This window comes from Culex pipiens, chromosome 1 (genome assembly GCF_016801865.2).
Source record: "Culex pipiens pallens isolate TS chromosome 1, TS_CPP_V2, whole genome shotgun sequence".
NCBI classification, from domain to species: domain Eukaryota; kingdom Metazoa; phylum Arthropoda; class Insecta; order Diptera; family Culicidae; genus Culex; species Culex pipiens.
The window spans coordinates 54,589,277-54,616,978 of NC_068937.1; the positions used below are offsets into that span (position 1 = coordinate 54,589,277).

Below are 27,702 nucleotides of genomic sequence, written 5' to 3' on the forward strand. Positions count from 1 at the left end.
GATACAAATTATACTTTCCCATAATTTCGCTACCGGTTAGCGGGTATTGGATTGGACCACACACACACACACACTGAATAAGAACATTTTCGATTTGACAATAACAATCACTAAAATTGAAACTAGACCAACGAGGTTTCAAATAAAATTTGAATTCTTGAGATTATTTTTTGAAATTCACTATGTGTTCGCAATTTGACATTGCATTGCATTTTTTTGCATTGATTTCTTCAGAAATTTGTGGAGCGTTTTATCAAAACTTCCAATATTTACTTTTGGTCAACTAAGACGCACAATTTGACGGGGGTAAAAATTTAGTCAAATTCAAGTTTTTGTGATTGAAAGTTAAATTTAAAATTCGGGTTTTTTTCTATGTATCGTTTTTTCCTAAAAGTCCTAATCATAACCAAACAACTTTGCCGAAGATACCAAATCGATCAGAAAGTGCATTTTTGTATGGACAGACTCACATTTTTATGGATACTTGAAATTAATGCAAATTTATGGCTTAAAATGAACTAAAAATGTGACTTTTTTTTTAGATTTTTGCTATCAAGACAACCAAAGAAATATGCACAAAAGTTTGAACTCTTTTTGAAATGTTAAAGAAAATAATGTGGTTAGTGGATATAGCTTTAGAATTGTGATTTCCTAACCTAAAATAATCAACATTAACCCGTTTAGCAAAGTATATGCATTAGAAGTTCACCAACAACTTAATTCATAAGTTTATACAACTATTGATTTTTAAATACTTAATCAAACTTTGGTTTGCTAAAGAGCGGCCGTAGCGGTGTTCGCTTTGTAAGCGAATGGTTCTAGGTTCGATTCCCATCTGCTCCCAACGAGAAAGTTAAGAAAACAGAAACTTGAAGTGATGAATATGAACGAAAAACCAAAGGTGCTCGAGGCGGGGTTCAATTCCCCGTCCTTTGGATTGGTAAGCAAAAATGCTAACCACTAGGCCATAACGACTTGGTGAGCTTGGACTGGAATTAGGAATACTGTTACAGAGAGCGAAATGTGGCGCTATAGGCACGGCAAATAGTGCCCAGGGCAATCGTGGAAATACAATGTCCCATCCCAAAGGGTCCCGGAGTACCAAACCTTTTTAGCATCGTGCTCAAAACGAATACAATCAAATCTCGGAGCGTATGGTGGTGTGTGCCCACGCTTCTTCCTCCCCTGTCGATTCAGAATTGTGTTGTTGTTCGAACACTCTGTGCTCAAACTGAACTAGAGCGTCCAATTTCCCGTCCCGGGAAAAAAAATCCCGGGAATTCCCGGGATTTCCCGAAAAAAAATATTTCCCGTTTCCCGGGAAATTTGTAAATTTCCCGGGAATTCCCGAAATTCAAGCGGAAGTATACATTTTCTCAACCTTCTGGTACATTTTTCAAACTTAAAAAAAAAAATCTAAATAAAAAAACTTATTTTAATAAATTCAATTTACTGTTCTTATTGAACTTATCAATTCGTCTAAAAATTTTATGTCAAGATTTATTTCAGATGATAATAATTTCTGAAGCATTCACAACTAGGTATAGATCTTGTACGATATTATGAATAAACTTACGATATTAAAAATAAACTATTAAAAGGAGGACCCCGTGGCGCGGTGGTTAGCGGCTTCAGCTGCCGATCCCTCATGTGTGCTAAGGGGCCCGGGTTCGATTCCCGCCCATCTCCTCTGGGTGTTCTGTGTTTGTCCCGTTTAGTTAGTAAATTCAGTCTGAAAAGACGGTGTGATGTCTATAAAAAAAAAAATTTGGTAAGCTTTTTAAGCAAAAATTCTTGTTATATCATTTGAAAATAAGGTAACTCTTCCCGCCAAGATCAAAATTGATTTTTTTGTTTTGTTTCCCATTACCAAATTATTAGGTTAATTTGTTCAAAAGTATTCGAGAAATTACAGTCAAAAGTTAAAAATTTATAGAGCACTTGAGCTACACTCAAAAAAATGAGTTCGCGTAAACGTGAACAGAGCTCATGCCAACGGGAACCAGGAAGAAAACTGTTCACTTTCATGGTGCAATGCACTATAAAAGTTGAATAGTTTTCTTCCTGGTTCCCGTTGGCATGAGCTCTGTTCACGTTTACGCGAACTCATTTTTTTAGCGTACCAAGGGCGTAAAGTTTAAATCTAAAACTACTAAACAACTTTTTTTTTTCTGTGAAAATTCTTTTTACCGAAGTCTTTTATTATGCCGAATCATTAAAAATATCATTAAAAAACTACTTCAAAAAATGTAAACATATTTCAAATACTCGCTCCAAACATTTGAAAACTGGAGGTTGTAATTACATAAAAATGGTATTTCGAGTGAATAGCAGATTTTTAAGGTAAATTCAATGCTTATATATTTATTCATGAGATTAATCCAGTAAGATTTGTTCTGAATAAAATATTTGCCATGAAAAACATATACCTGGCTATTTCTTATCAATACAAAATACTTATCATTATATTTTGAGCGAACGAATTTAGAAAATTTATATATTTTCCTGAAGTTGTATGTTTTTTTAACAAGCAGCCAAGGCATTTAGTGAACCTTTCACTTACTCTGACCATTAGAATTGCTATTTAATACTATTTTGTTGCAAAATATTGACCAAAACCAGGATCAGAACAATTTTCGATTAATTTAGAATTTCCCGGGAATTCCCGGGATTTCCCGGGAAATTTGTTGAAAATTTCCCGTTTCCCGGGAATTTTGTAACCCCGGGAAATTGGACGCTCTAAACTGAACCCAATTACGAATCATCTCTGCGATACGGCTTTACGTAGTAGGTCTGGCCGCTTTAACGCTTGTGATGTTTCAATGCATTCCGATGCAATGGCGCCCTACAAATGTTAATAAATAGCAAGAAAAGTGGTAGGCGTCATCTAACCTAAGGCACTCTCCAGGATCCCTTCGAAAGATTGGCTGTGCTATGGTCTGATTAGATTAGATTAGATTAGATTCCATCGTCTGATTTTTTTAACATTTTTAGTTTTTTCTAAATCGTAATTGGCCAAACAATTAAAAAAAAACACTTTAATATCCTGCACACTGGCATGAAATTCAAAAGTTTTACAAAAGTGTCAGCCTTTTGCTTCCACACGAATCGTTTTGAGGTGCAAAAAATACCTTGTCAATGTGGTCAGATCAAAACCCCCTTAGCGCCAACCAACCGAACAAACCAAAACATCAGCAAAAAAGTATGACTAACTACCCTGACCAACCGGCCCTACCAATAGGCCTAGTCAGTTACTGTGCAGGCCACCTCATCGCACCAAGTGACATAATAAATGGTTTCCACTATTAACTGCTCAAATCGCAACCAGTTAATCATGCAATTAGTACCGCATGTTTTATCCTCAACTCTCCTAAACCCCTTTCCTCCCACCTTAACCGGTAACGGTGTCTACACGACCGACGCCGGAAAATGTGTCCCCCCACCCAAACCAACCCCTTGCCGTGTGACGTAATTTATGGTTGTCCTGGCTTGTTCAAATAAACGTCAAACAAGACCCGCTCCTCTATTCACACCCCAAACCGTGCGACGCGACGTCGACCGGTAGTGGTGTGGTGAATAACGAGCGTGGTGAAATTAAAATCATAAATAAATTTTCAAACAAACAATCCGGGCTAAAAAGTCGAGCACGAAGGGGGTACATTTTTCACTCGCAATTATTAATGAACGGTCCCCCACAGCACCTCGCCACCACTTCAAAAGCCGTGAGCACTCGAGTTTGGCGGCGGTGCTACCGCCATTGTGTAATTCAAAATGGCGACAAAGTCCTCTCAGCGGCGTGGTGCTGGCAGACGAAATTGAATTAATAACTCATACAATAAACATAAATAAAGCGTGTAATGATGTAAGTGTTAAGCACCGTCGGGTGTCGTCGTAGGTCGTCAGCGTTAGTTAATCTTGGCGTTGCGTCGTAAGTCTAGTGCTGCTAAACGTGAAGATGAACTCCCGCTGCCTTACACGGTAATTTGGGAGTAGGTGTGTGAGAGTCTCTCGCACCCTTTCGCCGAATTTGTCGTGCACACGCAGCCACCGACTGCGAACGCTTTGCATTATAATGATTTAAAAGCAACGTTGAGTGCACTGCTTAAAGGGTAAATTTGAAGACCAGTTAATCCATCAATCAAAAAGTTAACGGTCGTTTTGAAATACATCTGAAATTCACCATAGCAAGTTTGAATTCCCTACTTTTTCTTTACACGCGTTTGACATCGAGGCTCGATAATGATAAACGATAATCTATCTTTATCGTTATTTTGATAATTCTATCGGCGATGGACGCTAACTCATCTTTAAAATCTTTCTAAAATCGACTTAATTCAACCATATCATGGTAAATTGTCAATGCTTTCACTAAGAATACATAGTTTTTTAAAATCTATTAAATTTAAAGTAAAATTTGTACTCAAAATTTTTCACAAAATACCGTATTTATTTGATAGTACTTAAATTTTCAGAATAATACGTCTATCAAACAAAGCAAAATTTTGTAATTTTTCACATTAAAAGAGTTTTTTGGTAAAAAACGAAAATACGTTTTTTTCGAAAACACTCAAATTTGCATAATTTGAAATATAGGTATCAAATGAAGTTAAATTTGGTATTTTTTTACTTTATTGAAGTATTTTTGTAGAATTTTAAAATTTTCACAAAATACCGTATTTTTCGAAAATACTCAAATTTTCATAACGAAGTGAAATTTGGTATGTTGTCAAGGTATTTTAGTAAAATATTTGAATTTTCACAAAATACAGTAGTTTTTGAAAATACTCAAATTTTCAAAATGTTCAATATGGGTATTGAAGCGATTTTTATTGCTTTTTCACTTTAGGGACCATCCACAAATCACGTGGACACTTTTTTGGAAATCTCAACCCCTCCCCCCCCTCCCCCCCTAGTGGACAATTGTCCATACAAAAAAATATTTTTGGTATGGAGCGTGGACAATGGCAATCCCCTACCCCTCTAAAGTGTTCACGTTGTTTATGGATGGTCCCTTATTAGATTTTTTTTGTAAAATGCTGCTTTTACAAAATACCGAAAATGTTTTTTCGAAAATACTCATTTTTAATTTACAATATGGGTATCAAACGACGCAGAATTTTGTATGAAGCATGCACAATTTGAACCTTCCATCGGATGAGGAAGTAAAATGTCGGTCCTAGCCTTGGTTGTTAGGCCGTTAAGTCATTCCAGGTGTAGGAGTCGTCTCCATACCATAAGTACAAACAACACACCAAACCAAGCCTACTCCGGTGGAATCGCTGGCGGCGGTTGGACTCGCAATCCAATGGTCGTCAGTTCAAACACTGGGGTGGAAGTTTCCTTGGAGTAGAAAGAGGTTTGGGTGCTCTCCCCATTCAAGCCTTCGGACTCCTAGGTTCGAGCAGAAACTTGCAATAGAGACCACAAAAGACCCGGGGGTCGTTAATGTGGATGGTTTGATTTTTTGATTTTGATGCACAATTTGAATGCTTGCATGATGCATGGAAATTTTCGCTACGTTTGATACCCATATTGCATATTTTGTAAATTTGAGTATTTTCGAAAAATATGGTCATTTGTGAAAATTTTAGTATTTTTCGAAAATAAAACTCTAATAAATTGAAAAATCCTACGAAATTCCAAATTTGAAATTGTCAGTTATTTCGAAAAGATACAGTGATTTGTGAATATTTAGTATTTTATCTAAAAAACTCAACTAAATTGAAAAACCATAAGAAATTTCAATTCGTTTGATACCCATATTGCAAATTATGAAAATTTTTAGTATTTTCAAATATAGGTATTTTGCGAACAATTTTGAATACATATTTACACTTGGAAACTTAGTACTTTAGCCCTTTCAGTCCTGAATTTTCAAAAAAATATTTTTTTAACTAATGATGGGAAAATGATTTTGAGGACCATACGAAAATTATAGGCAAGTTAAAAAAAAAAATTTGGGTCATATATGACCTATCAGGCTCGAAAGGGTAAAAAAAATAGCCTTAGTGAAAGCATTGAAAATTTAACTTGATATGTTGAATTATTCGATTTAAGAAGATTTTGAAGATAACTCCGTTAGTTGATTATCGCCGATAGAATTATCAAAATAACGATAACGATAACAAAAAATAATCGTTATCGTCAGACGATAATATTATCGATGGTAATTTTATCGATTAACAACCTTGCAAACTTCCATGCAACTCGTGCAGTGGGTGCGTTATATGGTACGTAAATATTCGAAAATCTATAACAGAGCAATTCTCTACCAAAACCGGAAATGGATTTTATTTGTATTTTTTGATTTGGCTCAAACTTTGTGGGGGCCTTCCCTATGACCAAATAAGCTATTTTGTTGTCATTGGTTCACCCATACAAGTCTCCATACAATTTTGGCTGCTGTCCATACAAAAATGGTATGTAAATATTCAAACAGCTGTAACTTTTGAGTGAATTTTCTGATCAATTTGGTGTCTTCGGCAAAGTTGTAGGTATTGTTGAGGACTTTTGAGAAAAAAATAGGTACACGGAAAAAAAATTTGCAGATTTTTTTATCAACTTTTTTTTCACTAAAACTCAATTTCCCAAAATACGTATTTTTTGATTTTCGAGATTTTTTTATATGTTTTAGGGGACAAAAATCCGCAACTTTTGAGCTATAGAGAAACATGGTCAAAAAATCTGCCGCCGAGTTATGAATTTTTGAAAAAATAGTGATTTTTGGAAAAAAAATCGAAGTTTCATGTAAAAACAAGTTTGACATTGTTTTTTAATGCAAAATTGAATTTGCAATCGAAAAGTACTTTACAGATTTTTTGATAAAGGGCTCCGTTTTCAAGATATAGCCACCGAAAGTTTGATTTTAGCGAAATATTTGCAGTTTTTCAATTTTTAAAAATAGTGACCATGAGTGACCATTTCTAAAAATATTTTTTTTTGAAAAGTTCAGAAAATTTGCTATAAAATTGTCTAAGAGACATTGAAGATTGGACCTCGGGTTGCTGAGATAGAGCCGCTTTAAGAAAAATAAACACGAAAATTGAAGTTTTCTAAGTTTCACCCAGACAGCCCACCATTTTCTAATGACGATATCTCAGCAATTAATTGTCCGATTTTCAATGTTAATACATGAAACATTCGTGAAATTTTCCGATCTTTTCGAAAAAAATATTTTGAAAATTTTTAAATCAAGACTAACATTTTAAAAGGGCCAAACATTGAATATTACGCCCATTTAAAATGCTAGTCTTGATTTAAAAAATTTCAAAATATTTTTTTCGAAAAGATCGGAAAATTTCACGAATGTTTCATGTATTAACATTGAAAATCGGACCATTAATTGCTGAGATATCGTCATTAAAAAATGGTGGGCTGTCTGGGTGAGACTTAAAAAACTTCAATTTTCGTGTTTATTTTTCTTTAAGCCGCTGTATCTCAGCAACCAGAGGTCCAATCTGCAATATCTCTTAGACAATTTTATAGCAAATTTTTTGAACTTTTCAAAAAAAATATTTTTAGAAATGGTCACTCATGGTCACTATTTTTTAAAATTGAAAAACTGCAAATATTTCGCTAAAATCAAACTTTCGGTGGCTATATCTTGAAAACGGAGCCCTTTATCAAAAAATCTGTAAAGTACTTTTCGATTGCAAATTCAATTTTGCATTAAAAAACAATGTCAAACTTGTTTTTACATGAAACTTCGATTTTTTTTCCAAAAATCACTATTTTTTCAAAAATTCATAACTCGGCGGCAGATTTTTTGACCATGTTTCTCTATAGCTCAAAAGTTGCGGATTTTTGTCCCCTAAAACATATCAAAAAATCTCGAAAATCAAAAAATACGTATTTTGGGAAATTGAGTTTTAGTGAAAAAAAAGTTGATAAAAAAATCTGCAATTTTTTTTTCCGTGTACCTATTTTTTCCTCAAAAGTCCTCAACAATACCTACAACTTTGCCGAAGACACCAAATTGATCAGAAAATTCACTCAAAAGTTACAGCTGTTTGAATATTTACATACCATTTTTGTATGGACAGCGGCCAAAATTGTATGGAGACTTGTATGGGTGAACCAATGACACAAAATAGCTTATTTGGTCATAGGAAAGGCCCCCACAAAGTTTGAGTCAAATAAAAAAATACAAAAAATAAAAATGGTCGAAATCGGCCGATTTCGTAGAGAGTTGCTCAACATTTGAAGGATTTTTCTGATCGATCGTAAGCGGCAATGTTTAAGGTATTAATGAGGACTATCCAGAAAAATGAGGCACAAAAATTCCTGCTTTGCGTTTTTTTTTTCAATATTGTCTATGATGTCCATTTCTCAACATACTTTTTTTGAAATGTTCAGAAATTAAAAAAAAATGCCTAAGAGACATGAAAGATTGGACCTCTGGTTTCTACATTCAAACATTTCCTAAGGAAAATGAAATTGTATAATCATTTCGAAAAAAAAATAAAATTTTGGAATCAAGACCAACATTTAAAAAGGGCTACACATTCAATATAACGCCCAAAAGACTTCACCGAAGAGTGCGAAGAGATTCATCTACTTTTAAAAATGTTTCAGAATTTACAACAGGTCCTTCAAAACTCCACTAAGCCACTATTCTTCAAGTTCTTTGGCAGCACTACCAGCTTGCTTGGTTGCATACGCGTCGTGACGCCGATGTCAATACTTTCTGCAGCCAGAAGTGCTTGAAGTTGGAGAAATAAAATCTTTCAGAGACTACGTTACAATTCTGCAAAATTCTTCAGATTGGAAACATTTCTTCGCACGAGCTTTAGGTTTATGAGGTTTACAAAATTGCCATTATCCAATTAGAATCGAACCGATTCCTTTTAATCTTCAAACCCTGATATGGGATCAAGCCCTGGGACATGACAAGTTGTTCTAATTTGTCAACCGAAGAGCCTGAAACCTCTTCAAATTGACCAAACCCCTCGATACAAATGTACCGGATTAATCTGCGGACCTACCGCTGTTGAGCTCCCAAACTGGAAATTAAATGACTTTGTCCAGCCGCAAGTAAGTTTACTCCAAATCGATTACAGAAAAGCTGCTCAACGCGCTCTCGGCAAAGACAAATGTCCCCACAAACCAACGTCCCTGAGACAAAAAGAAGAAGTAATCCTCTCCTCCGGCGGGCACCAGCTGAGCACACAAGCTCCCGGGACCGACGGATTGTCGGTCGGGATTTTTTTCCGAGCCGCTCGGGGAACCGGCTCCAAGAACGGCTTTTGTGGTCACTAGGACACGACGGTCCGGAATCAAATTGAGCGAGTTATTAGATTTCATTCTTCGTTGTCGTCATTGGCACTTCTTTGCGCTGTCGTCGGAGCCGGTTCCAAGCGGTTGGGAAGGGGAAATGCCAGTTTCGGTTGTCGACACGATTCGAAATAGGATTTGCGGTTTTGTTTTTCGGAAAATTCTCCTCTCGGCACGAACATGTGATGGAGGACCACCAGGCAGCTTTTCCCGGGTTTCCGGAAAATACCCCCGCTCTCCGCTTTTTCCCAAAGGGACGTTCGACTTTTTGCTCGGGGTGAGTGTTTAGAGAAAGATAGAAAACTGGGTGGGGGGGATTTTCACCACCAGAGTTGGCGGTTTGTGTTTTAGGGAAAAATGGTTTATCGCTTTTCGAATGTGTTTTTCGCTGGGCTGAGCTGGGCCGAGAAAGGGAAAAGCCAAAAAGTTCCGGTAATCCTGTTTGTGGCGCTGCGCAAGCCTTGGTGAGGGTTTTCCCTGGCGGTGGACCTTGAAAATAGAATTTACTCTTTGCTGCGGCTTAATCGATAAGTGTGGTTTGGCCAGATCTGGCGGTTTTGCAGGTATTACTCTGTGGAGAAGCTAAACTAAAATGCTCTTTTTTCACAAGACAAACAGTTCAAATGACGCTGTTAAGGCTGTAAATCGTATAGTCTGCGTCGTTTCTGGAACTGTTCGAAACCAGCAATGCAGTGACTTCTCAGGCCTTCGACTCCGGATACTAGTCTTTAAAAAATTACCGACTATACCGATTTCGACTGCGTAGTCCTGCGTCTCACGATGATTATTACATATTAAATTTTAATATTTTTAATTTTTAATTTTTAAGCGTGGTCTAAATCCGAGCTTTCTCGGGGCTATCCCCTGAAATCAAAGATTGACCCATCACTAGGCAAAATCTCAAATTTGAGCCCTAATCGCTTGAAGTTTGTATGGGAAAAATCGTCAAAATGTATGCTTCAGTTGTTTCAGTTTTTTACCTGTGGAGGACGCAATCTCGTCAAATCTCTATCAATTCTCAGATGTAGAATCTTCATTTAAATTTGAACAACTTTTCCGAAGACACCATATTTTTGGGATTTTTCTTGCTGAAAAGTTATTAGCTTCCGGAAAGGACCCTTTTTGCACAGACGGCTCGAAGGGGCAACATAACATAAAATTAAATGGACTAATGTGTCCTCCACAGGTAAAAAACTTAAACAGTTGCTTTTCTCCATATATTTTGATGATTTTTCCCATACAAACTTCAAGCAATTAGAGGGAGGGGTTCCCGTGGTCAGTATGAGTTCAAATTTGGAATTTGAAGTGTTTGATCTTTGATTTCAGGGGTGTTTGATCTTTGATTTCAGGGGGTAGCTCCTAGAAAGCCCGTATTTGGACCACCCTATTGTCCATGCATGCCCTGTGTAAAAAAAAAAAAACATTTTGCAACAATTTCTCGAACAATTTTGAGGGCTGGTCATACAAAACGGTCATGAAAATCAGGGATTTTCTAACTGATTTGGTGTTTTCGGCATTAGGTCACATTTTACTCCAAGTTTTGTCCAATCCTTCACAAAATTTCCTTAAAAAATGAGATGTCAAAAAGTTATTTATTGCTAAAAATTTAAATTTTCTTTGAAAAACTGTAAACTATAAAAAATACATTGTATAATGTTTAATTATTTATTTGCAGTCGAGAAGAGCACATTCAGACGTTTTATCAATTTTGAATTTTTGAACGACAAATAAAAAAACAGGTTTTTTCTAAAGTTCCTTGATATTTTGTAAATTCTTAACAGAAGCACAATTCTAACAAAGTAAAAATCATTTTGAGATGCTTTATATTACACAGTTTTGCCTTCCTCACTGAGGTAAGGCTATAATCCTGCTCTAAAAATGAACTTCGTATAAAAACGTCGTAGACCCACCTTCATGCATACATATTAGCCCGGGTCAAAAAAATTAAAATTGCTCAAATCAAAAAGTATATGAGATTGCCCGAAAGAGTACTCAAAATGGGGCCTACAGCCCAAATTTCAGCCTATTTGGTTGAAAATTGGCTTGCCTTGAGCAGGAACAAGTTTAAATGGGAATTAACTCGTAAAACTTGAATAATTGAGTACATTGCTCTGTACAAGTCTGTCGTTGAAATTTAACGACTTTTGCATACCATGGGGTCCAAGGGGATGGTCTGAGAAACAATTACTTTGAAGGGTGCAAGATGATCCGAAGCCTCTAATCTTGCCTATAAGCAGATTCATTCTGGCGTCGCCGAAATTCTCATGGTCCCAGCAAAATGTACAGGAATAAATCAAAGCACGCTAAGAAAGCTGCCTCAATCAGAGGACGCCACATGTCAATCAGCCACCACGTGGCAAGAGGGTATGTGGAAATTGGAGTATAAAATGATATTTGACGTTTATAAAGTGTTTTTGCACAAATATCTGACTAAATAAAATGTTATAACATTGACAGAACCACTTTTAAAGCCAAAATTGGAAAAACCCTCCTGCCACGTGGTGGCTGATTGACATCACAATCAAAAGACCTTTCCAATGAGTCCAAAACATTGATGATCTGGTAACCCTGTCTCGAGGTATGGCCACTTAAGTGATATTTATGTACTTTTTTATTCCGGATCTAAAAAAATAGATGAAATTTTTGAACAATTCCATCATATCAGCCATTGTTGGTAATAAGTGACGAAGGCTCCAACCGCATAGGTGGTTTAAGTTAAGTTTTGATAATTAGGCTTGCAGTTTGAAATTTTGTTTGTTGTCCCCGACCCGAGAGCCGAGGGACAAAAACTTTGTTTTATATTAAATTTGTCTTCAAATGAAATTTCTCAGCAAAATAAAAATAAAAATTCATTTAAAAAAAATGCATTTTTGAGATAGATTTTTTGGTAGCGGAGTTATGATTTTTTTAAATTAAAGAAATCAGGCAAACATCGAAAAAGCTGTTTGTCCGTTGCAAATATTGTTTGAAGTTTATGACCCTCGTCTCTGGCCAAAGTTCAGGGGGGAGGCAAAAAATATAAAAATTTAAATTACCAGCCATGGTTTCAACGTTTGAGTGAATCATTAGTTTAAATAAAATAATATTCAGCTAAAAACACCAGAATTTTATGAAAATTCGAAATATTTTTGAACAAGCCCAAACATGCTAAATATGAATATCAATGCAGAAAAATACATTTTAAATTGTTCTCGGTTGATTAGATTTCTATTTTCATTCAAAATTTGATGTTTCAAGAAAAAAAAATTTTTTTTGCTCTCTGACTTTTTGGACCAATGTTGAAGAGGGGCACCACAATTTTGAAAAATATTTGCGACGGTCTTATTCAAAATTATAAAATTTATGTTTGGATGCAAAATTTATTTGCAATCGAACATAACTTCACACATTTCTTTGAAATAAGTGTGCATCGTTTTCAAGTTAAATTCAATCCAAATATATTTGAAACTTTTTATCTGACTACTGTTTTCTCAGTTTCACCTAATGAGCCCTAATTTTGTTATCTTATAATTCATTGAAAACTTTTTTGCTAATTTCACATATTTTGAATCCAGGCTTACAATTTTGAAAGGCATTTATTTTGCAAAATGTTCGTCTATTTTTTTAAATTATTTTTGTAGGGTTATTTTTTTTAATCATGAAATACTTTTAAATTCAAATTTAAATTTTAAATAAAATTGAATTTAATATTTTAAATAAAATTTAAATTAAAATTTAATTTAAATTTAAATTAAATTTTTGAACATTTTTTCATGATTTATTTAATTAAAACATCCTATAACTTAAAATCGTCATTTTCGATTACAAATTTTATTTGCCTTCAAAAAATTAATTTTAAAATGTAACTTGATAATATGTTCAGTATTTTCCGCTATCTACTTTTACGTAAAATATACCTTTTTAATAAAGTTTACCATTTATTGAAATCTATAAAATTTCTAAATACAAAAATTGTACGGAAATTGTGAAAATGAATCATACAAAATGACCTCTTTTGACGTATAAAAACTCGGAAAAATATGGCAAATTTTTAAAAATTACTTACATTCCAAAAGAGCTTCAGGAAAATTGTAAATTCTTTCAATTTTTTTCAACAATCAGTAATTAATTAACTTGTAATCCATTACAACTGTGCTCTGAATGGCTTGGTAATTCAGGGGTATATCTTTATTGGCCTTTTAGATATTTTAGACCCAAGTAGTACAGCAATATTTCGTTGATTTAAATGATTATTTCTAGAGATAGTTTTCTTCGAGGATCATTTATAAAGCAATTTTCAAGCTTGTTGAACTCATTCAAAATTATCTATTTTTTTAATCTTCCTGTTCAGTTTTACACTTTAGATTTGGATTTGGATTCAATGTCAATCATTTGGATCTTTTTTGTGCGGTTTAAGATAACACCATTGAGTTCATTAAATCAAACTGCTTTGAAAATAATTTTCTGTTTTTCAAAACCTCCGGGAAGCATCAACTAACAATTCCACGAAATATTCATTGTTTCTTCGAACTTTCCTTGTACGACATCAATCCAATTGGGACTCGTTTCAACTTCTACTTTCCAAAACACCCGCCAAATTTCGCTCCCATTATCGACTAACCCACATAATCCACCCACAACACCATAGCACCCCCCTCGAAGGCATCGCCACAAGCATAGAAACAGATAATTTATTTTCACTTAAAGTACTCAAAAGTGGAGCAAAACACACTTCCCCTCGTTCTCGTAGCGCTCCCACAAGTTTTGCGAGAAAAGTTTCGCAAACAACTTCAAATTTTGAGCTGGGAAGGAGGGGGGGGGGGCGGTGTATTCGTCCTAATGAGAGTTTATAACGTTTTCCACCAGCGTTCCCAGCTTCGAGCAGAGGCGGTACACATGTGCAGAATTGCTTTATGAAGCAACATCTTAATTCGGTTTAGAAGGTTTCAATGCTTGTGGGGGTGAAGGGTTTTGGGAGGGGACTGTATGAGAATTCACGCAAATTGCATACTTGAAAGGAGAAAGAAGCATAGCAGACTTGGGAGAGGGCAAATAGAAAGGACGGGGGGAGATTTTGTAGCAGCTGTTGTAACGATTATGTGCTGCATGTGCTTATCGTTTTGGCACCATGAAAATGGGAGGTTTCAAGCGCCCACCTAACCCACTTGAATTGAACGTGCATAATAACTGTAATTTCAGGTCGGGACAATTTGAATTTATTTCAGAGGAAATTTGGAGCAATCATCGCAATTATTGATGGTTTCATTTGGAATTTTATTGCATTGGCAATCTTAATAATGACCTCTTTTTTTCAATTTTCACCTGAAGAAATTGACGAATTTGAATTTGAATTTCACAAAATCTATACACCCAGAACTGGGCATCGGCATACGAGAGGATAAAGAGCACGATTCGGTAGTAAAATGGTACTGTGTGCGGACGGAGAGGGTAAATCCCGAAATTACCGAGAGTACTATACTCATGGTTCATTTTCCAAAAAAGTTCATCTATCAAAAAAAAAGTACCGGTACCGAGACTCGAACCCAAGGGCCACCATGGTTCGCTGACTAAGTGGCGGTCGTTTGTCCATATAAGCCACTCATAGGATGAACTGTTCCAATGAACGAATGAACACGTGAGAGGACTATACTCTCGCAATAAAGCACTTTCCTCACGTTTCTTTTCGTGAGGACTATCCCCTCGTTCTTTAACTTTGGGTGTAAGATTTCGTATTTGACCTCATTTGTTTAATGATATTCAAAAGTTATTACTGGTAATTTGAAGTTTCAGGCTATCACAGTTTGTTTGTAATGCGAATATTTTCAGAAAACTAGTTTTGAGCAAACTTTTCACAGAATTTGCAATTTAAAACGCCTTTACGCTCCTTAAAGCTCCTACCGTTACCCTGGGCAAAAACCGATCGATGTAATTCCAAAAGGGGTCAGAAAAAACCTAGAGCTCATCCGGTTTTCAATCTGCTGAAAGCGTTCACTACATCCGATGGAACCTTTCACCGGGGATGGCGCAGCACTTTCCGAGCAAAGACCCCTGATTGATCCATATTAATTAACTCTAATCTCTAATCCTTTTGTGCCCACTTGCTTGCTATATATCGTTGCTAAGCTAGTACAGCATTCTAGGGGAGAACTACCCATTTTCAGCTGGTAGAGCTTACTAAATAATCCAAATTATTAGTCAAGCAAAAAACAACAAAAAAAAATCCAAATCGATTTTTGTATTTGCCTTGGTCAGCCTCTCCGAGTATTCCGAAATTGTGGATATCGTTTTATTGTAGCATAAAGTAGGTAATTGTCCCCTAAAACCAGTCAGTCAGAGTGCAACCATAGAAACTGGCCCAGATTCCGGAAAGGTCACTCAGTGTGCGATGATAAGGGGGCAGGGGAAAGGGGCACTCAGGAACAATAAACTTACTAAAAGCTTGGCGAAAGCGTACGAAACAATTACTGGCTTATACAACAACACCATCACCCCGACCACTACCACTATCTATTCATTCGGGGCCACTTAGGAGGAGGGAGGGCTGAACAAAGCAAAACCCAGACCAGGCCGAGGTAAGATTTGTGCGCCGCCCACCCATTAATTGGAAGTTTTGTGCCGAATGGAAGGATTTTCCGGTAGTCATGGAGAGAGCTTTCCCGTCATATTTTTACGGATTCCACGATTTTCCTGGAAGTTGGATGCTGGTGCGGAAGCTTTGTTTTGTTTTGCACTGTTTGGTTCGTTTTTATTTTTAGCATAAGCTGCGATCTGTCAGTGGACCAGCTTGGGTTGCCAAGGGTACACGCTTTTGTTATTGTTTTGATTTTTTTTTTCAAATTAAGAAGAAAATAGAATAAATCTCGCTTACTTTTTGAAAAGGTTTTTACGCCATGGATTTTTAAGGTGAAATCGGAGCAAAGCGTTTTTAGCTTCTTCTTTTTCTTCTTGTTCTTGATAACAATCATTGAAATCATTGATCATTGTCGGATGAGTTGTATTGGTGAGATCATCTCTCACACCAACAGAGTTATCATATCCCGATCTCACGCACACTTGAACACCATTTGTTTTGCTGACCGGTACAAATTTTAACCTCACTTGTTTATATTCATGCGCACTTAGATAACTCTAAACTTGTTTTATACTGAACATGCTTGTTTGCATACACAATACAAAAATATTTTTTCTTGAATAGTTTTTTAATTAAATGTTAACTTACTCTCAAACAGGAAGGATTGAAACCAAACGTATTTTATTTTTTCCAATGCATAATGCATAGATAAAAACAAAGACTAACTTCAAGTATTTCCAATTCAACCACCAATTTCGGTGGCGCTACTCCAGCAACTTCCAGAAATGTCAAGAAAACCAAGATTAGGGTTAAGTTTCAAAATCAAATTATTCGCTCTACAGCATTGCCTTGGCGTTCTCGATTGCGAGATTCCTACTCGAAACTAGGTGTTCGAAGGCTTGATTGTTGAGGTAATTGCAAACCTCTTCTTACACCTTAGCTTCCATCCACCCCGGGATTCGAACTGACGACCTTTGGATTCACGGATAGAAATCCTGTCCGGGAAATCGACAACATTGTTCTCGATTCGTTCTGAAAATCGTTTCAGAATGTTGTCGACCAGTCGTCCGGTAACATTTGCATCAAAATCGAGAACAATGTTGTTGATTTTGAGTCGTCACGGTTGGTGACGTCTGGCAAAATAGAAAGCACGCAGCCATCCCGAACGATTTATTCGGTTTTTGAATTGACCGTTGGATTTGGTTTTTGAATTGACCGTTGGATATTTCTTTTGGTTCAGTAAAACAGTTGATTCGTTTTTTTTTATTTATTGAGGCAAAAAATGCATCATTAATTAAAAACTAATCTTTGTGTGTGTGTGTGTGTGTGTGTGTGTGTGTGTGTGTGTTTGGAATATGGGAATACAAGAAATTAGTGTTTTGACAAACAGGAAATATGGGAATCTGGGTATTAAAGAATGTGGAGTTTTTTGGGAATTTGGGATTTTCTGAATCTGGGAATCCCGAATCAAAATTAGGGAATTTGTGATTTTAGGAAATTGGTATTATGTTATTTAAGAAATTTGGGAATATCGGAATTAGAAAATTTAGGAATTCAAGAACCTGATAATATGGGATTTAGAGATTTAGGAATTAAGGAATTAAGGAATTTAGGATTTTGGGAATTTGGGAATATGGGAATTTAGGAATTTAGGAATTTGGGAATTTGGGAATTTAGGAATTTAGGAATTTAGGAATTTGAGAATTTAGGAATTTGGGAATTTGGGAATATGGGAATTTGGGATTTTGGGAATTTGAGAATATGGGAATTTGGAAATTTGGGAATTTGAGAATTTAGGAATTTGGGAATTTGGGAATATGGGAATTTGGGATTTTAAGACTTTGGGAATTTGGGAATTGCGGAATTTGGGATTTTGGGAATTTAGAAATTTGGGAATTTAAGAATTTAGGAATTTGGGAATTTAGGAATTAAGGAATTTAGGGATTTGAGAATTTAAGAATTTAGGAATTTGGAAATTTGGGAATTGAAGAATTTAGGATTTGGGAATTTGGGAATTTAAGAATTTGTGAATTTGGGGATTTGGGAATTTAGGAATTTAGGAATTTAGGAATTTAGGAATTTAGGAATTTAGGAATTTGGGAATTTAGGAATTTAGGAATTTAGGAATTAAGGAATTTTGGAATTTAGGAATTTTGGAATTTAGGAATTTAGGAATTTAGGAATTTAGGAATTTAGGAATTTAGGAATTAAGGAATTAAGGAATTTAGGAATTTAGGAATTTAGGAATTTAGGAATTTAGGAATTTAGGAATTTAGGAATTTGAGAATTTAGGAATTTGAGAATTTAGGAATTTAGAAAATCGGGAATTTGAGAATTTGGGAATTTAAGAATTTGGGAATTTGAGAATTTGGGAATTTAGGATATTGAGAATTTGGGATTTTGGGAATTTGGGATTTTGGGAATATGGGAATTTAAGAATTTGGGAATTCGGGAATTTAGGAATTCGGGAATTTGGGAATTTAGGAATTAAGGAATTTAGGAATTTAGGAATTTTGGAATTAAGGAATTTTGGAATTTTGGAATTTTGGAATTTTGGAATTTTGGAATTTTGGAATTTAGGAATTTAGGAATTTAGGAATTTAGGAATTTAGGAATTTAGGAATTTAGGAATTTAGGAATTAAGGAATAAAGGAATTAAGGAATTTAGGAATTTAGGAATTTGTGAATTTAGGAATTTAGGAATTTGAGAATTTAGGAATTTAAGAATTAAGGAATTTAGAAAATCGGGAATTTGGGAAATTGGGAATTTGAGAATTTGGGAATTTGAGAATTTAGGAATTTGTAAATTTAAGAATTTGGGAATTTGTAAATTTGGGAATTTGAGAATTTGGGAATTTGGAAATTTAGGAATTTAGGAACTTAGGAATTTAAGAATTTAGGAATTTAGGAATTTAGGAATTTGAGAATTTAGGAATTTAGAAAATCGGGAATTTGAGAAATTGGGAATTTGAGAATTTGGGAATTTAAGAATTTGGGAATTTGAGAATTTGGGAATTTAGGAATTTGAAAATTTTGGATATTAGGAATTTTTGGGAATTTGGGATTTTGGGAATATGGGAATTTAAGAATTTGGGAATTTAAGAATTTGGGAATTCGGGAATTTAGAAATTCGGGAATTTGGGAATTTGGGAATTCGGGAATTTGGGAATTAAGGAATATGGGAATTTAAATATTTGGGAATTTGTGAATTTGGGAAATTGGGAACTTGAGAATTTGGGAATTTAGGAACTTGGGAATTCAGGAATTAAGGAATGTAGGAATTTTAGAATTTAGGAATTTAGGAACTTAGGAATTTAGGAATAAAGGAATTTTGGAATTTAGGAATTTAGGAATTTAGGAATTTAGGAATTTAGGAATTAAGGAATTAAGGAATTAAGGAAATCAGGAATTCAGGAATTTAGGAATTTAAGAATTTAGGAATTTAGGAATTCAGGAATTTAAGAATTTAGGGATTTGAGAATTTAAGAATTTAGGAATTTAGGGATTTGAGAATTTAAGAATTTGGGAATTTGGGAATTTGGGAATTGAAGAATTAGGGGATTTGGGAATTTGGGAATTGAAGAATTAGGGGATTTGGGAATTTGGGAATTTAAGAATTTGGGAATTTGGGGATTTGGAAATTAAGGAATTTGAGAATTTAGGAATGTAGGAATATAGGAATCTGGGAATTTGGGAATTTGTTTATTTGGGAAATTGGGAATTTGAGAATTTGGGAATTTTAGAATTTAGGAATTTGTAAATTTAAGAATTTGGGAATTTGTAATTTGGGAATTTGGAAATTTAGAAATTTAGGAACTTAGAAATTGAAGAATTAAGGAATTAAGGAATTACGAATTTAGGAATTCAAGAATTTAGGAATTTAGGAATTTAGGAATTTAGGAATTTAGGAATTAAGGAATTTAATTTAGGAATTCAGGAATTTAGGAATTTAGGAATTTAGGAATTACGAATTTAGGAATTTAGGAATTTAGGAATTTAGGAATTTAGTAATTTGGGAATTTAGAAATTTAAGAATTTAGGAATTAAGGAATTTGAGAATTTAGGAAGAAATTCGGGAATTTGGGAATTTGGGAAATTGGGAATTTGGGAATTTAAGAATTAGGGAATTCGGGAATTTAGGAATTCGGGAATTTGGGAATTGGAGAATTTGGGAATTTGGGAATTTGGGAATTTAGGAATTTGGGAATTCGGGAATTTGGGAATTTAGGAATTTGGGAATTTAAGAATTTGGGATATTGGGAATTTGGGAATTTGGGAAATTGGGAATTTGAGAATTGGGGAATTTAGGAACTTGGGAATTTAGGAATTTTGGAATTTTGGAATTTAGGAATTTAGGAATTTAGGAATTTGTAAATTTAAGAATTTGGGAATTTGTAAATTTGGGAATTTGATAATTTGGGAATTTCGAAATTTAGGAACTTAGGAACTTAGGAATTTAGGAATTTAGGAATTTAGGAATTTAGGAATTAAGGAATTAAGGAATTTAGGAATTTAGGAATTTAGGAATTTAGGAATTTAATTTAGGAATTTAGGAATTTAGGAATTTAGGAATTTAGGAATTAAGGAATTTGAGAATTTAGGAATTAAGAAATTCGGGAATTTGGGAATTTAAGAATTTGGGAATTTGTGAATTTTGGAATTTGTGAATTTGGGAATTTGAAAATTTAGGAAATTAAGAATTTGGGAATTTGGGATTTTGGGATTTTGGGAATATGGGAATTTAAGAATTTGGGAATTTAAGAATTTGGGAATTCGGGAATTTAGGAATTCGGGAATTTGAGAATTGGAGCGTTTGGGAATTTGGGAATTTAGGAATTTGGGAATTCGGAAATTTGGGAATTTAGGAATTTTGGAATTTAAGAATTTGGGATTTTGGGAATTTGGGAATTTGGGAATTTGGGAAATTGGGAATTTGAGAATTTGGGAATTTAGGAACTTAGGAATTTAGGAATTTAGGAATTTTGGAATTTAGGAATTTAGGAATTTAGGAATTTAGGAATTTAGGAATTTAGGAATTTAGGAATTTAGGAATTTAGGAATTTAGGAATTTAGGAATTTAGGAATTTAGGAATTTATGAATTTAGGAATTGAGGAATTTGAGAATTTAGGAATTTAGAAATTTGGGAATTTAGAAATTTGGGAATTTAAGAATTTAGAATTTTGGAATTTTGGAATTTTAGAATTTTAGAATTTTATCATTTTAGAATTATAGAATTTTAGAATTTTAGAATTTTAGAATTTTAGAATTTTAGAATTTTAGAATTTTAGAATTTTAGAATTTTAGAATTTTAGAATTTTAGAATTTTAGAATTTTAGAATTTTAGAATTTTAGAATTTTAGAATTTTAGAATTTTAGAATTTTAGAATTATAGAATTTTAGGATTTTAGAATTTTCGAATTTTATAATTTTTGGAATATTTAGAATTTTAGAATTTTAGAATTTTAGAATTTTAGAATTTTAGAATTTTAGAATTTTAGAATTTAAGAATTAAAGAGTTTTGAAATTTTAGAATTTAAGAATTTTATAATTTTAGAATTTTAGAATTTTATAATTTTATAATTTTAGAATTTTAGAATTTTAGAATTTTAGAATTTTAGAATTTTAGAATTTTAGAATTTCAGAATTTTAGAAATTTAGAAATTTAGAATTTTAGAATTTTAGAATTTTAGAATTTTAGAATTTTAGAATTTTAGAATTTTAGAATTTTAGAATTTTAGAATTTTAGAATTTTAGAATTTTAGAATTTTAGAATTTTAGGAGGAGGAGGAGGAGGAGGAGGAGGAGGAGGAGGAGGAGGAGGAGGAGGAGGAGGCTGAGGAGGAGGAGGCGTAGGCGGCGGCTGCGGCGTATGCGATGCGTCGGCGTGAGGCTGGCGTGCTTCGTCGGCTTCGTGCTGGCGCTTCGGTCTTCTTCGTCTGCGTCTGTCTTCGGCTTCTGCTTCGCGTCTGCTTCTTCTGCTTCGTCGTCTTCTTCGTCTTCTTCTTCGTCTTCTTCTTCGTCTTCTGCTTCTTCTTCTTCTTCTTCGTCTGCTTCGTCTTCTTCGTCTTCTTCTTCTCGTCTTCTGCTTCTTCTTCTTCTTCTTCTTCTTCTTCTTCTGTCTTCTTCTCTCTTCTTCTTCTTCTGTCTTCTTCTGCGTCTTCGGCACCCTATACCCGCAGCCCCCCCCCCCCCCCCGTACCAACAGTACCCGTAGGCGCCACCACATGTACGGGCAGTCTACACGGTCGATCAGCATCGTCAGCATCGATTCTGACAAGAATTCTCCAAGTTTTCAAGGGACGTCAATCAACGGCAGCACGGCAACGAATCGTTGATGATTTCCACTGGGCAACATCTTCTTCCTCGCCGGCCGTGGAGCAGGATGATAAGGAGGAGGTCTATTGAGGGAAATGGTTGATTAGGTTACGATATTTCAGGGGGTTTTTATCATTCAAACTTACCACACTTCATGGAGTTGCGAATCAACGCCGAGCCGCGCGAAGCCACAGCGGGAAAAGTAAATCGTTGCTAGCATAGTTCGTGCCAATAAAAACACCGCTGAGGGAAAACATCGGAGCGACGGGAGAACGCTGTCGAGAATCGGCACTCGTGATTCAGAATCGGCGCCGTTGTCGAAACCTGGCCGAACTAGGTGCGGCCAAAGACGTCGGACGAGCGGCTGGTTAACACGCGGACCCGCCGGACAAGAACCACGTTCCGCTGGCCAGTGCCGAAAAAGAACTACGGGCCGCTGTCCAAGAACCATCATCGCCGAAGAACTACGTGTCGCTGGCCAACGTCGAACAAGAACTACGCGCCGCAATGCTGGTGGACTTCCAAAGAACCAGGACGGGTCGTCCCCGTCATTCCGCGGCAGAAGAACCGAACGTGATCCGGAGGTCGTCAAATAACCACACGGCGACGAATTGTTCCTCATGTTCGATGACACTTCCACTTCTGGCAAAAATCAAAACATAAACAAAAACAGTTGCACTCGCGCGTTGGAATTGGGTTGCGGTTTTGGTTGCGTTTGACAGTTGTTACGCTTCAGAAAATTTGAGAAAAGCGGGGGGCGATTTCAAACACAAATGTTTTCGAATGTGATGAAAATGTTGTCGTTTTTGAAAACATTTGAAACGAAATCGAAAACAAACGATGTTTTCGATTTCAAGACAGTTTGATTTTGGATTTGCGGACCGGATTTCTATCCGTGTTGTGAGTCCAACTGCCTACAAGCGACTCCACCGAGACAGGACCCAGGGAGACGACTCCTACACCTGGACTGAGCTATCGACCGACCTAACCTTTTTTAGGTTAGTCCAGGGCCAACATTTACTTCCCGTCCGACGGAAGGCGGGATCAGACAAATCTCGCCTCGAAAAATGCCACCGGGACCTTCTGGGATCGAACCTAGTCCTACTGGGTGAGAGACAACCACGCTTACCTCTACACCACGGGTCCCGGAGGTTAAGTTTAAGAAGTTCTTTCAAATATTTAAATAGTTATTTATGTCTTTTTTATTTTCATCTTCAAAATTTTCAAACAGCGAAATCATTTCAAATATGTTCCGTCCCTATCACGTAATTCGGCCACCATATACACCACACAGCGCAGTGAGGCAATTTCCGCTTTCCAGATCCTTCCTGTTCCAGTATTTAGCAACCTAAATATCATCTGGAATCGACAAACTCCCAACGGACACTCCGAGTGGTTATTAGCATCGGATTTATCTCACTGGACATTGTTTTACTCGCGCCGTTCATTGAGCTGGAATTCCAAGAACAAAAATTAAGTTTCAAATAACCCGCCAAAACTGTACTAACTCACCAAAACTTTCCGGCAGATCTACGCTAAGTTCTCGAGCAAAACCTTCATGTCTATTGTTTTTACACTGTAGATCGTTTCGCTGGGGTTCTCCAGACCGGCTTTCCCGGGAAGATTTTTCTCGATCTCCTTCCGTCAGCCGTTCCTTACTGTGGTGCCCTCCCCGTGGCCAACTCATCCGATGTTCACGCTTCTCGGTTCTTTCCGCTTCAACAAACGAATCTTCTTTTTAGCATCAATCCCTTCCCTACTAACCCCGAGTAGGCCGCGGGTAATCGGCTCCCCTCCCACTAACATTTACACACAAGATCCTCTGTAATTATTAAGTTTTTTGTAATTACAAAAGCCGACTCGGTCCTAACCAGGTCCCAGTACCGAAAAGGACCTAATAAAAATAATTTTATGAAAAAAAAAAAAAAACGAATCTTCTTCTTTATTTATGATACGTATCACGGCGGTCGCGTTTGCCCCCGCGTCTGCTTTCATATCGCTGGATCTGGTCGGGTTTATGCCAAAACGGTGTCTTTGACCACTTTTCGTCGACGGTCCTTTTAGGCCGCTGAGGCGCTATCACTTGTGTGTGTGCAACCAACCAAACGGGACCACGCGGTCGCTTCTTACAAATTGAGTTGTTTCCATGTATTTTTTAGATCTACATTCTATACATGCAAATAACTCGCATAGGCATTTGGAAGGTGTTAGCTCTGCCGAGCTTCGGTGACCCATTTCTACGCTGGCTAGCCGAGCGCGAGGTACTTCAGCTTTGTCGACAAGCCCCACCCTGAAGAACGTTTGGACCAATCGGATTCAAACGTTATTTAGAACTTCCGAACCCTTGTCAAATGGACAAGGACCCAGCGCGTATATAGTTGATGGTGGTAACAGTATTCCTAATTCCAGTCATAGCTCACCAAGTCGCGATGGCCTAGTGGTTAGCATTTTTGCTTACCAATCCAAAGGACGGGGGATCGAACCCCGACTCGAGCGACTTTGATTTTTCGTTCATGTTCAGAGTTTCAAGATTTATATTTCCTATACTTTCTCGTTGGGAGCAGATGGGAATCGAACCCAGAACCATTCGCTTACAAAGCGAACACCGTAACCAGTCAGCCACGGCCGCTCCTTAGGCCGCTGAGGCGCTATCACTTCTGCGAAAATGACTGCCACCGCTCAAGCCGAACCCGGGCACCAATCCGTCGGAATCGATTTTAAACAAAATTGCCGGAATCACCACGCCGCCACAACTACCGGTGGAATCGACTCCAGCCACTCGATCAATTCCATGCTGGACCTTGGGGCCAGAGGGGATACGGATGCCGCTGCCGAACCGGAATATTATGAGCCTGTTCCGAAAATTTCTTTTCCTTTGTTTACTACAACTTGTACTTGACAGACAGATGGTTTGCTGGGATAGCAGTGACGCTAGTTCTAGGGTGAATGAAATCTAAACAAATAAGTTTGTTTCGATAACTATCCCAAGACTTGGACTTAGTATTCATGCTAAATACTAAAAATGTTTTGATATATTCTGAATATAATTGCTATACTTATAAAAATATATCTTATCATTTATTGGTTGAATAAAATTTCATTCAATCTTTTATTAGTATAAGAACAAGAACATGATGTTGGCAACAGTGGAAACATTTTTTGCGGCTGCAGCGCGCTGTTGATGAGCGTTTGAGAAGGGATTATTAGACATAAATCCAAACAAAATATGAGAATACTGGTATGACATTTCCAAATGTTTGTAAAAAAATGATTATTTGCACACCATGAAAGCCATGGTGTGTACGAACAAAGGCAAACACAACAACAGTTTTTTTTTCGGTGGCTCGACGTGCTTGAAATTAGGCAATTTGCGGAAACAAGTGGGTTTTTAAAACATTGCGAATAAGTTTTTCGGGAAGTTTTCAACAAAACGCTTCTAGTGATTCAGTATGGAGCCCATCCCGTAAGTGCATTTTTTAATATAAATGAGTGAAATGCAGTGGGGAAAACCGTGTGAAAAATAAAAATAATGTGCTGAGAATCAGGCTAAGAAGAAGCAGCCAGCGAATTAAAATGTAAGGTGGCCGATAATTTTGGAGTTTTTGGTGATTTTGTGTGATTAAAAGCCAAACAATGTGTTGAAATCAATAGTTGACGATCATATCTTGTTGGGGATTAAAGTTCCGTGAAGGTAAGTCACATAATATTGATTCAAGAGCGATTGCTTTGGGCAAGATGTTTTTGCTACAGTCAAGGTTAGGGTTAGACACCAAATCATTGAAGAAATTTAAGGTCAATCAACGGCAGCCTTTTTCGGCCATTTTCTGATGTACTAAAATTTCACCTTAAGCTTCTTAGGTTTCTATGCCCTTTTGAAAAATTGCTCTAGAAATATGTTTTAAACATCTCGTAGCTTCTGTGCTATTTTGTGACAAGCGTTATCATATACTTTTCGACTAAATCGATTTTTTATATATGATGGTAAATAGTTTCAATAGGGTAAACGATCAACAAACGCTCAAAGTACCTATGAATTATGATTCAGTATAAAGTACAGAAAGTAAACAAAAATCATAAAAAGCACGTGTCACAAGTGTGTGTGGAATGGATTGTTTGCATGGTTTTCAGCTTTAGAAATTACTTAAGAGAAAATGTTTTTATTGCACAACAAGTTGGGGTTCGTTCAAAAATTACGTCCAGACTTAGAGGGGGGGAGGGGGGTAAGTATTTTGTGACAGTTTGTGACAGGGGGGAGGGGGGGGGGTTTGGCAATTTGTTACGTCCAGTTAAAATTTGAAATAATAAAAAAAAAAATGCAACCCCTGCAAACACAACAATCATTTCATTTGTCAAACGAGAATCCCGGTAAGATTTTAAAAAAAATCTAGTTTTATGTACGCGCAAAATCCCTATAACACAGATCTGTGTAAAAAAATTACATAGATTGCTGTTCAGTTCTAGCTTTCATAATCTGGGTTAAATTTTTTTACACAGATCTGTGTACAAGACTTTTACACAGATTCTGTGTATTCCTGGTTTTGGGCGATCTGTGTCAATTTTACACAGATCTGTGTTATCTGGATTTTGCGTGTACAACCTTGTTAAAACGCTCTACACTTGACAAATTGTGTCGAGTTCAATACGTCATATGAACCTTGCGGATTTTTCTACAGGGTATCTGTTAGTTGTCAATGGCAAAATTGCTTCGGTCAACATTCATTCGGCTTTTTCCACGCTTTGTGAATAAGTTTAGCTTTTAGTGGCACTTTCTTCATTTTTTTATCAGACGAATCCAGCTGAAGTGAAAGGTAAAACAGGTTAGTTTGACGGAATGTCAAATGTTTCATATATATTTTCTTTCAGATGGAACGTGGCAAAGCGTTGGACAAGATTTTCGATGCCTTTTGCAAGGCTTTTCCACTGCGCAGCCGAAAGGCAAATCAAGAGGCCACTCACACCTTTTGGAAGACGGTTAAAGGCGAGCAGGACTGGAGCAACAAGGTTCAGGAGAAGATTAAGGAGTTGCAGGCAAAGGCTAAAGCGCCAACCGGAACTATCATGAACTTTTTTACGACCGTGTCCATGCCCTCACAACCGTCTGTCCCAGCATCCACCCCGGAAAACGCGCCTTCTGTGGTAATCAATCCGGCCGATCCGGAACCGGTAGCCTCTTCCGCTTCCGTAGACGAAGCCAGCTCAAGCAAAGGGTTTGTTCAAAAATTACGTCCAGGATTTTTGATAATTTTTTACCCCCCTCCCCCCCCCTTGTCACAAACTGTCACAATCCTTTACCCCCCCCCCCCCCCCCCCCAAGAACGTCCTTTGGTACTTTGGCAGAATAAAACGAAGTGTTACCTTTCCAGAAATAACGCTTTTATTTTTCAAAGTTAGTAAAATGCAACTCAGTATAGTAAAAAACACTTAAAGATCGTCAATCCAGGGATTGGCCAAATGCTCTTCCAGGGACACAACCGGCAAAACGTCATCAACATTAACCTGAACCTGATCCTGAACCTGTTGTTCATCGTCACCACCATCGCCCTCCAGAAAAATGTCTTCCGAG

General features: G+C 36.4%; 2 protein-coding genes across 10 annotated transcripts in view; both read right to left on the minus strand.

Annotated features, from left to right (window-relative positions):
• Positions 1–27,702, minus strand: part of LOC120413521 (disintegrin and metalloproteinase domain-containing protein unc-71) — a 982,641-nt gene that overhangs the window by 218,767 nt on the left and 736,172 nt on the right. The window lies entirely within an intron of this gene.
• Positions 22,074–23,032, minus strand: LOC120421825 (uncharacterized). The gene is made up of 2 exons (XM_039585104.2): positions 22,286–23,032; positions 22,074–22,222 (listed from the first exon to the last, which is right to left on the minus strand). Coding segments are annotated over exons 1-2 (477 nt in total). The 5' UTR covers positions 22,762–23,032; the 3' UTR covers positions 22,074–22,221.